This window comes from Rutilus rutilus, assembly GCF_951802725.1.
Source record: "Rutilus rutilus genome assembly, chromosome: 21".
Taxonomy (NCBI): domain Eukaryota; kingdom Metazoa; phylum Chordata; class Actinopteri; order Cypriniformes; family Leuciscidae; genus Rutilus; species Rutilus rutilus.
This window is the reverse complement of record NC_140226.1, coordinates 19,694,236-19,706,301: the sequence shown is the minus strand read 5'-3', so window position 1 is coordinate 19,706,301 and position 12,066 is coordinate 19,694,236. Positions and strand designations below refer to the sequence as shown.

Sequence of the window (12,066 nt, the reverse complement as noted above, 5' to 3'; positions counted from 1 at the left end):
TCCTCTTGTTTGTTAACATTGTCAGGGTCTGAATTGGGCTCAAAATGGTTTGAAATTGACGGCATTGTTAATATTTACATCTGAGTAGAGCTTGAGGTTATGAAAGGGCGTGACATTTCCAGAACACGCGCTAAGAGCTGCCAATCACAACACACTAGGCCAGCTATCCAATCACAGCACATTTCGTATTTCGGAAGGAGGGGCTTAATCGAAAACGACGCGTTCAACCAGACTGGGGAAAGAGGAGCTGTGAATAATGTAAAATACGTGAAACATTTTATTTTTAACAATCAAGCATGAAGACATTCTTTTACAACCCAAAAACTAAATAAAGACTTTGTAAAAGGGCATAAAAGGACCCCTTTAAAAAGCATCATATGATCCCTTTAAAAAATTAAATGCATACATGGATTAACTGTTCACAATAAGATCTATAACATGCATTTACAAAATAGGGTGAATTTTCATTTCATGCCAGGTTTAAGACTAACTAGTACCTTGGGTCATACTGACAACCCACTGACTAGTTGCATTTGAAAATATGTAGTTTTGCACATCCCTAGTGTCAAATGCATTTGTATAATTAAATATTATCTTAACGATTTTCCAAAATCCAGCTGCAGTAATCATTCCCTCTTCACTTAATACATCAACACGCATCTCAGATTGTTAATGAGTACAACCTGCCCTGTTGATAAAGGGGCAAAGGGGTCACAAAAAGGGTCAAGGGTCACTCCTTACCATCCTCATCCGGGTCACCAAAAGGGTTAAGGTCAACCAGGTCATTAGGTTCATCGAAGGGGTTAGAGCTCATGTTGCTCTGGTCTTGGTCCTCCTGATCCAGGAAGTTCAACTTACTGATCAGCTCTAAACAGTCAATATCCGTCCACAATGATAACAGAACAGAAAGGAAAAGAGAAAAGAGAACATCATTCATCAGTCCAAATCAATCCACGAGAAGAAAAGATGAATTATCAGATGAAACCTTTTTTTTTTTAAAAAGCAAAACTGTGACAAAAAATAACCAATGAATAAATGGTTGAAATCTGCACTTTGAAGTGAACCACACCAAGATCCTTCAGATCCAAAGAGCCGATGTAGGGTTTCATTCAGAACTATTACTCCCAACATGAGCCAGCTGGCCAAAAAAACAGTGTGTGTACAGGGTGTGAGAGTGAAGTGCTCTCTGAGGTGATAAGAAAGGTGTGACGTCTCTGTTCGCTCCACCACCATGACCCATATTAGGCCATCAGAGCGCTCAACCACATGACCAGTGGTGTCTTTAAAGACCTGTTCCAGAATCATCAATTCCATGGTCACAGAAACAAAGGTGGGTAGCTGGGTTCACTACAAACTGCAGAAAGTGGAACGAAGGCACAAGATCACAAATGAAGAACGCTAAATAAGGAGAAAAATTTCAATAAACTTAACAGATGCTCAAACACACAGTACAGGCAAAGGGATGGAAAAAAAGAGGAGAGAAGGAGAAAGACCGAGATAGAGTATAAATAAAAGAATGAAGGAAGGTGAAAGCTGAAAGACCTTCAGAAGAGGAGGCAGGCTTATTTGCTTGCTTTAGGCAGTCATCTGGATCTCCATCTATAGAGCTGAGAGCATTCAGCTGCCTCACAATCTCTGAAAACAGCACAACATACACTCAAATACACACTCAAATCTGTATAATGCAATCAGAGGTATGCAATACATACGGACTCGTGTGTGTGTGTCTCTCTCTGAACAGAGACTGAACAGTGTCTTCGCTCTAACAAACTGTTAAAAACTGATCGGACAGCACCGCTATGGCAACAAAGAGATTGCTAAACCCATACAATGAATAAACAACTCAAGCATTTCCATAGGAGCTCCATACATACACTTATAAAGGGATAAAAGCACATGGGCTTAATGTTAAGACTCCACAATATGGGGGGTGATGGGGGGGCTGGATAATATCAGTGTCTCACACACACACAAACATACACACACACACACATACACACACACAGACATACACACACACACACATATATATATACTGTATGCACATACAAACACAAACATACACACACAGGACATATGTTGGATGGACCTTATCATACACATCATAAACAAGCAGTGAAATGTGTATAAAAGCAGCTAATAAACAAACTGACCAAAAACAGAGCAAATTTAAACAAGGGCAATAAGTCTCCATATGCACAGGCAAATGCACACGTGTGCACATACAGACAGAAACTAAACCACAAAAGACAAAAATAAACTCTAGCTCAAATGAAACAGTTGAACTGAGACTGAAGAAATGAAGAATGAAGAGTGAAGAATGGCACGCTGAAATTTACAAGGGACTTAAAATCCACACACATCTATTTTTGCAATCTAGAAATAAATATACACTTTACACAAATGAACCGTACAGCCCTAAGTAACCACATCTGGGAAATTCTAGAAAAAAATATGAATAGAATAGAATAGATTAAAAAAAAGGAACAAAAACAACAGAATAGAATAAGCAAAACAAAGAGAACACAATAGAAAAAATAAGACTATAACTGATATAACATAATAGAAAATATAATAGAACTAATAATGAAACAGAAAAATATGCAAGAATTAAACAAAATTAAATATAAATACAATATGATAAATAAAATAAAATAAAATAAAAAGAATAGAATAAAATCAATTCAAAGTTAAATAAAAAATAATGGAAGAAACAATAAAACAGAACAGATCAACAAACATAACAGAATAAAACAGAACACACAAAAAAAACATTTCGCTGCATTTGTACTGCAGTGAACACTACTGTGCAAACAATTAGAACTGGAACAGAGTAAACAAAGGAACAGAACAGAAAGAAAAAACAACTAGAAACAGAAAAGCTCTGCGGTGATGTGTTTGTACAGAAATATCAGATCGGTCTTCATATGAAATCAAGCAAGTCTCACCTGTGATCTTGGCGGCCTTCTCCTCCTGGTTCACTCTGTTCTCCTCATCTTCCTCATTCTCTTCCTCAAAATCATCCAGATTGCCAATATCGGCCTGCTTCATGCTCATCAGACTGGCCAGACTCTGCATATCTTCATCACTACACACAGACAGAGAAAGAGATAAAAGCACAATATAAACGAGGCACTTCACACGCTACTCATTCGGACTGTTCGTCAGCAGACCCAGACAGAATCGGAGGACTTGTTTTGCACTTTCAGCATTTATTTTGCTGTAAAATGAATTTGAATTGGATTTAAATACAGTTAAATTGAGAATTGTTCATTTAGTTTTTTGATAACACACTCTCCAGACTATCACTGTGCTTTTGTGTAAAAAGCATTTTGATACACTGAAGGAGATGGATGGAAGGAGAGAAGAAAGCCAGGTTGACAGAGAGCGTGAGCGAGAGATGATTGTGTAAAGGGAATGCCCTTCATGGTCCTGCTCATAAGAGGCAGTGCAATACGGACATGCATTCCAGCCAGGGCATTCACAAGCACGGCGAGATAACGCTCCAGGATTAACTCCCTCTCTCCCTTCCAATGTCCCCGTTTTCTCCTTCTCTCTGTCTATCTCACATTTCTTTATGAATGCGGTCCAGTCTTTCTTTGGCAGGCATGGAGCTTATTTGAACTTATGTAATGGGGTTTATTTGTGTGCTGTTGACATGATTCCCATGGGTTAAAAGCGGTTACACTTCCGCCACGTAACCTCTGTCACACACACGCCACAAAAGCCACACAAACACACACATATCTCATATAGCGCAAGGGTGAAATCACATACACTCATACACGCTCCTTGCCTTCTTTATTTAGAGGCAGGCAGAGATCAGAAGAAAAAAAGAAGAAAAAAGAGAGGGAAATGGGGATATTGCGAGACGAGTGAAGGAAAGATATTTACTCTCAAGGCCAGTGGCTGGAAATATTCCATCTGACTTCTGTTTGCTGTGACACGCATGTCAAAGAGCAACAGCTCAAGTCTGGACCAAAGTTCTCCAACAGGATTTGATTTCTCAAATGTGGGTAAGTTTCATAAAAAAGCAACGTTTTGAACAAAAAAATTGAGAAAATTCAGTTGTCGTCTACTAGGTCAACTAGGTCCGGATCGGATTCAGAACGATGATCATCATCATCATAATGTTTGATGACTGCATTATTTTACATGTGCATAAGCAATGCTTCTATCACTTCTTTCTGCTTCTTCTTTACCTGTGTTTTGATCTGGAGATTCAATGCTTTCAAAAGATGCACAAATTGTTCACAAATTTCATCTTTCCCCATACAGACGTTTTAAAATGAAGCTCACAGATACCCCAGTTTGTGCAAAACGTAATCTGAATACAGTTGGCACTTACCTGCATATATTCTAGGACTGCCCAAATGTCTATAATCTTTGGTCCCAAGTGGCAGTATTTCTCGAGGATATTTTGAGTTTCCAATTCCTAAACTGATTACCTTATTTTTTTTTTAATTATGATTCAACATTTAGTATTAACACTAATTTGGCTTCTAAGAAAATTATATTTGCAGGTTTTGTCGCTAAAAAAACGAATGCATTCTTGGTTTTCTCCTGGACCCTCTTCAATAGAAAAAAGGTTAAATTATTTCAGAGATACTGTTCTAATAGAAAGATCATTGGCAGTCATTCATAAAGCACGGAGCTCCTCTTTAGATGCTTGGTATAAAGTTATTGTTGCACTTTTGAAACCACCTGTTTTGCCTCAGGTCTAGAGCATAATCTAAATGGATCTTAACAACAACACTACTGTAATTGTATTTGATGTATTTCTCTTCTTTTTTTTCAAAGCTTTGACAATTGTATATAGTTTAAAGGTGATGTTTATTTTTTTGTACACGAGTGCACGTATACTATTTGGCAGATGATGAAGTAAAGTGTACATTTTAAAAATAAACAAAATAAAAAGTTGATCACAAAAAAAAAAAATGACGGAAAATTCCGTCAATGGCGGGGAAAGAGTTAAAATGCAGTCACATTAGTGAAATATTTCAAAACTTAGCAGGTAAAAATGGCTCACTGTCTGTTGTAAATATGTAGCAATGTATGAAGCACAGCTCACACAGAAGACACTTTCAAACCAAGCAGCTTTCTGTGGCGAATCCACATGACCAACTTGAACCAGTAGCGAAATCTGCATGGGCAAATCATTTGCCCTCGCGTGAAATTCCCTATGTAAATTCGCTGAGCAATGATAAATGTGACCCTACCTTTAGTCCATCGAATGCACACTTCAAAATCTCAGGGTATTCAGACATATAACTTTGATCTATTCATTTTGTATAATATCTAGCAGGAAAGTATGTCATAAAAACTTAAAGATCATGATTTTCTTATTTCACTTTGAAATCTTGGTGGCTTTATGCAAGGATTATTCCACATGTTAGTTGAGTTCTTTCCTTAAATAAATACTTTCTGTATCCTAGATAAACCTCTGGGGTCGTATTACAGAAACTTCCTATCTTAAGTCTTAAGTTAAAATCTGACAAGTTAAATTAGGTGGTTGTATTACAAAAGCAAATCTTATGCTGATTTAGGATTCTTATCCTATCTTACAAAATCTCATCTCATCTGTAGTTAAGAAATCTTAAACCCCTCCATCGAGTTCGGTAATCAACTCTCAGGTCTGTTACCAGGTAACCAACTACGCGCAAACAGCTGCTGTGAAGTAAAACGGAAATGGATTAAATGGAAAAACAAAATAAGTGGTGCTTTTCATTAAGTAAAGTTTTGATAAACTTGGTAGAAAAGGCAAAGACTAGTCCTTTTATTTCATAGGAGTCTGTAATTATTTGTCAGAGTTTTGTCGTCAAAGTGCAGCACTTCATCTGGGTGTTCACAAAGCCATTCCACCATCAAACATCGCTGTTCTTCATCTTGTATCATTCAAAAAATGTGACGTCATTCTCAGACAGGGCTATTATGATGTGATTTTTGAAGTTAGGACACCAGTGGGGTTGTCCTAAAGTTAAGACTTTAAGATTTTTTTGTGGAGTTAGGATGCTTCTGTAATACCATTTTGCTATCTGTAGTTCAGATAAGATTATGCACTTAAGAAATGTCATTTTGTAATAGCTTTTGTCCTAAATGAGGTCCTAACTGAAATTGCCATGGTTACCAAACAGATAAGATAGGATTCTAAAGTTAGGATCTTTCTGTAATGCGCCCCCTGGCCTCTTCTAAGTCCCACCCTGACCAGAACATTTCCCGAGAGAGAGAACAACCTCACGGGGTGCATATGAAGACGGGATGAAATCATTGAGGAAAAAAAGGAGAGAAGAAGGGCTGGAGAGGGGGATGAGAGGGGGAGAGATCCAGGAAAAGGAATGTTGGGAATGTGAGGTATTGTCACTTCCTATGTCACTGAGGCAAAAAGGAAAAGGCAGAAATGCACAGAGAGAAAAGGAACGAGAGCGTAATTTGAAGTGGCAGATTCCTTCAGGGTGGGTGTAGTCAGCTGGTTTTGGAGGTGTAGTGAGCTGCTCTTACGTGGCTTTGCCCTCTCGCAGGAAGATGCAGGACAGGGAGAACTGCAGCGTTGCTGAAACCACTTTCTTGGACAGCGGCTTGAACTTGAGCTTGACGTCGGTCTGCGTGGGCATGGCACTGGCGTACTGCTTCATGTTAATGCAGCTGGTGGCCAGCGCTTTCCGACGACCCGACGGAGACTCCTAAAATAACACGCAAAAAAAGAGAGAATGCGAGTTAAAATACTGTTTAAAAAGAAAAATAATTGCTACAATACTACATCGAGCAAAAAAAAAAAAAAAAAAGACAAATGAATATGATCATCAATATGTTTCTAACAGTTTCAAATGCTATGAAATGCATATGACAAAATAGCCCTATGGTGCTTTGAAAATATATATAAAAAAACAATCAAAAAGAATGAATGAAAGTTGCTAATCTTCACACTCGCAGGTAAAATCATCGCCTGTTTTAACACGTACAAAGCCCCCACACACACACACACACACACACACACACACACATCTAGACAAGGGAAACCAGCACGCCTGGAACATGTGCATACAAGTTTAAGGAGACCGTCTCATTGAAGTATTAACTAAACAGAATGCTAAAGCTTCCAGCAAATAGAATGACACTGTCATTTTGCAGCCATTTACAGGCATGAGACACTAAAAATGATTTTTTCGAACCAATAATCTATCAGAACTAAAAGGCATTCATTTGCCAAAATAATTTAAATAACCAAACTCAGTATTAGTTTTTCACCTCTGACACCAATTGAGTGAACTGGCCCCGTCATAATGGTCAATGGCGCCCCCTGTAGGTCAGAGGGTGGGAATATTTTAAGGAGACTAGAAAGGAAACTCGAAATGGCCCTGATTCTGCTCTCTTATTCATTTGCTTTATTTAATTGTTTTGTCTTGTATGATTAATGGAGCCTGGTAAACATCAATTCTGATATCTTATTCAAAATGATGTGGAGAAGAAAAGGGTTCAACACCAGCCATGTGCCAAAATGACTTGAGGGCGACAGCATTAATAAAAATGGAACAAAACAAAACACTAGCCCACCTGCACACTTTCAATTCGCCAGGTAGGCCGGAAACACAGTTGGAGACGTTCCCTGACCTACCTTTTCTTATTGAACAAAGCCATAAAAACATCTTCACATTCAGTCTTTGTCCTTACGGCATTTTCACAGCTTGCTGACTAAGTATCAGCAATTTGCTCCTGGATGAAAGTACTACCGGTACTCTCAAAATGTTTCAACACCATCACACAGGCCATAGTGTATGGCTAACTGAAAGAAAAATATGATTGATATTCGATATACATCTAAACTGAAATATATTTGCTCTAATATGGCTTAATTTTAAATCAGAGGAACATTTTAACCAAACAGCCAGCGTATTTAACATAATAACGCAAGAAGTAAAATACAGTCAAAGTTCGTAGTTAAAGATAATCAGTTAATTCCAAATTGTTTTATAATAAGTGAACATAATTGTTTTATATAATAATAATATTTTTAATTAAGTGCATTGTAAATTGTGTAAAGTACATTCTGTTCTTTCACAAGCATATTTGAGTGGCACTGCAAACCAATCATAGAATTAGTCATGAACTGGTTACTGAATCAATTGACTAAAATGAACTCTGGAAATGACTCAAACTAGTCAAGCGCCTTTCTTGCCCGTCTCTATTTCTTTCTCTCTGTCTCAATTCAAGTTTCCTCTCTTGCTTTAAGCCATTATTTGGCCTTCTGTTCAGCAAGTATCTTTCATTTTCAGCTTTCTCTATGGGTGAGATCCATATACTGTAGGCCTATTGTTCAGTCTTTTATGCTCTCTTCACTTTTATCTCATCAGGCCTGTTGCGCAGAGTAATCCAAAACAAAATGAGCAGAGAGTGAAATGAAGGCCCTGTATAACACTGACGGCAGGCCTCTCAGAGAGCCTGTATTCGTACACCTGACTGTGTGCATATGTGGAGCGACTACGTACAGATCTCCAGATAGAAATCTCATTCGCAGGCGCGTGTGTGTGTGTGTGTGTGTGTTTGCATGTATCAGTGGTCCTGAAGGTAAAGAGGAGCCCTTATCAGAGCAGAGACGCAGAGAGCTGAAGAGTGACTATATTCGTCTCAGATATGCCTCGATACAGCTCCACACACACACACACAGAAAAATCAGCCGACTCACAAGGGCAGCGCACACTAACCCTTCTTCCTTCTTCCAGTTTGCTGAAGGTGATTAATCTGACCGAACGACGCCATCGGAGGTGCCGAAGAAGAACACCCCACGTGCCGGCGGCTGAAACACAGACAGAGACGTAAAGCGCTCGAGCGCTGACCCGATCAAAACAACAGGGCCGCCTGCCAATCTCGCACCCAGACAAATTACCCACAATCCCCCACTCCAGCTGGGACGGGAGACGGTCCTCTGTGACTCCTTCAGTAAATGAAAACGATAAAAGGGAGAAAAAAAACCTGCGTCTAAGATTCAAAACCGCTCGCCGACGAAGCCACTTGACATTTGTGTTGACATTTGAGCCCCTGTTGAATCGGTCGGAAATACAGCATGTCATCCCTGAAGAATCCAGCGCTCCAAAGCGTGTCTTATCGCTGAGATTATGCACTGGCATTATACCGAGCTAATAGTGCATGTAGGTCCTTTATGAATGAATTTCAAAATGCATCAAACACTTAAGAAGGATTTAGTCCTTCTCCGAAAAAATACTTAAGAATATGCAAATACGCGGGGAAGAATTAGGTTTAACAGATTTGACGAGCGCAAACAATGAGGGTGTTCTTTTCCCTGGCTGCCGGTGTCAATCAGAACCCCAGATTACCGTCCAGGGTTATGACAATGTGTAAAATGAAAACAGACAATAAGACACTTTTAATTTATCACAGGGATATGACTATCAATACGCAGCTATTGTACCCACAAAATTGCTAAATACCTGGCGGAGAGGGGACATGAAGGTGCCAGGGTGGCTCACTGCTGCCCCCTGCTGCTCCCTTAAGGGCATATCACCCTTCATTCACACACACACACACACACACACTGACACTTCTACAGAGAGAATACAGTCAGACATAAGATTATAAATATGAAAATGCATTAAACATAAGTGAGCTGAAACTCTAAACTCCATTAGTAACAGACTAATATATTAATATTTGGTCATTTTGAGACTATCAGCATAAGTCAACAGCCTTGTCAATGGATAATATACATTTCTGTTTTTAGTAGATTTTAACTAAATATTATAAAATGCTAAATATGTTCATTTATATTAAAGTTTTGTTCATATCTTTAAACCACTGTCACCACTTAATCCCAAAACAGAGACGTTCTTACCAAAGAGTCGGAAAGCATACTGCGGATCACATTAATAGCATTGTGCTGATTATATAAATAGGAAGGTAAAGAAAATATACAAACACGCCGTTTTCAGTAATTGAAACAAAACTGAAATAAAATAAAATAAAATATAAATAGGCCTATTAGACAAAACTTAAACTTAAAAATGTGAAATGTTGCCTTGGCTGGTAAATGAAATAATTTTAAGTACTAAAATTGCTGAAACTGAAAAAAAATAATCAAGTAAATATAAATATGAAAAATAAACAAAAGCTAAAAAAATTGTTAACAAAATAAATAAATCTAAAACCTAAACCTACTAAAATCTAAAAAATATATTTAAAATTAAAACTGAAAATACAAAAATAAAAGCTACTATAAATTATTAATAAATAATATATTAGCATATATATGCAATTAAATGTCTACATTGAAACTCTAAATACACATTCAAAATAGCAAGCTTTAGCAATCATATACAGCATACAACGGTTTGCAATAATGGAAATGTTAGTTTGTTACCAAGATCATTTTAAGATTTTTGCCAAAGAAATGTGCCCAACTACAGTTGACATGTTTGATGATTTGTGAAAATGCAACACCAATAACTGTAAAACAAGATATTCTGCAGTAATAAGCGATTAGAAACATTGCTCTGAATGACGTCCATGGTGCCGTGACATGTTTGGATTGTCCACAGGCTTTCGGTCACAGTGTATCATGGACATGTTTGCCATTGACCTGTGCTTAAATGTGTTATGTTAACACAATGATAATCCAACGGCATAAGGATGGCAGACATGATACTTCAATTGACGCAAATATTATTCAATATTTCCCATCTGCACCCGGTGTGTGTGTGTGTGTGTGTGTGTGTGTGTGTGTGTGTGTGTGTGTGTGTGTGTGTGTGTTGTTCCTGTTAGAGAAGAACACCACCAGACCCCTGCAGGCTATCACACCTAAAGTGAACCTCAAACTTCCTTTGACTGACATTTCCAGGAAGCGTGAGGAAGAAAGGGGTGCGACCGGGAGCTTCATTCACTTTAGGGTGTGTATGTGTGTGGTGTGTTTAGGCGGGTGGCAGTCCCAGCTGTCCCAGTATTGATCCACAGCTGGTGCTAATATGGGGGGTGGGGGTCAGGGCTGTGGGGTTTCCTTCCCAACACACAAACAAATATACTAAAGTAGAAGAAGAGTGAGATTTCACAATTCTATGTTATGATTATATTAGTACTTTTTTGACTGATTCATTCTGAAGAACTGGCTCATTGAACCAGTTCTTGGCTCCCAACCCGAGATGATCCCAGAGGGGATCAGAAAATGAAGCTCTATAAAAAAAGAAGTATCAACACTGAGGGTGTTTGTCAAAGAAATGGGCCACAATAGGCTTTTCCATCAATAAGTGCCAGTTGCGTGTTTCTGCATGAATGCAGAGCTGAATCTAAATATATAAAAGAACAGACAAAGAGCGAAAAAGAGGGAGAGAACGGATGACACATTTTCAGTTGGCATCACCCAGGGCCTATTTCTGTCTGTCATCACTCATCTGTTGTGATTCAAATGTGATTTCCCCAAACTGTCATTGAGTGGCGCTCACACTCTCGCACACACACACACACATATACACACAGATTAGGGGAAGTGTCATTATTTGTGGGAATTGTCTATTGAGGGTAGGGCTAGTGGCTGGGGGATTGCCATTGTTCCAGCTGAACATAAAAGACGAGCAAAGCCAACAGACCAAGACTTATGGAAATCAAAAATAATACCAGCCACCAAAATAATAAAAGAGCCCAAAACAATAACAGCCTATTATAAAAGAGAGGAAGAGAAGATGCCAGCTTAATACCTTCAGAGAGAGACAGACAGAGAGAGAAATAACAAAAAGCTGTGTTCAAATACTGGAGATGTTGTTTCCGCAGCGTACCCACGCTGGGACCCCGCCTGGTGCCTATGAGCACACAAAAAAATAACAATAGACAACAGAAAATAAATATCTCTCCACAACCCACCAAACCCGTGACCTACAGTCTCTTTCAGGCTCTCCGTTGAAGGACAAGCATCCGCTGCCAAAATGACTCTTAACACAGACATCACATACAACAGGCCCGTGAAAGATCAGAAAATTCATTTTTTAAGAGGTTCAAAGAGTGAAAAAATAAAAAAATACATAAAACACTTTATTCTCTATTTCTGCTTTATTGGCATGACAACATTAT

At 38.5% G+C, this 12,066-nt stretch overlaps 1 protein-coding gene across 7 annotated transcripts in view; it reads right to left on the bottom strand.

The window, feature by feature from the left end:
• The window catches only part of ehbp1 (EH domain binding protein 1), a 130,964-nt gene that overhangs the window by 89,722 nt on the left and 29,176 nt on the right, over positions 1–12,066 (bottom strand). For 4 of the 7 annotated variants that reach the window (XM_084392944.1, XM_084392939.1, XM_084392940.1 and 1 more), the window contains exons 6-9: positions 6,499–6,680; positions 2,949–3,088; positions 1,543–1,635; positions 742–867 (exon numbers count right to left, since the gene is read on the bottom strand). In XM_084392944.1, coding sequence (XP_084249070.1) covers positions 742–867; positions 1,543–1,635; positions 2,949–3,088; positions 6,499–6,680 — 541 coding nt within the window. The remainder of the gene's footprint in view (positions 1–741; positions 868–1,542; positions 1,636–2,948; positions 3,089–6,498; positions 6,681–12,066) is intronic. The other 3 variants (XM_084392945.1, XM_084392941.1, XM_084392942.1) reach the window with 1 other exon arrangement.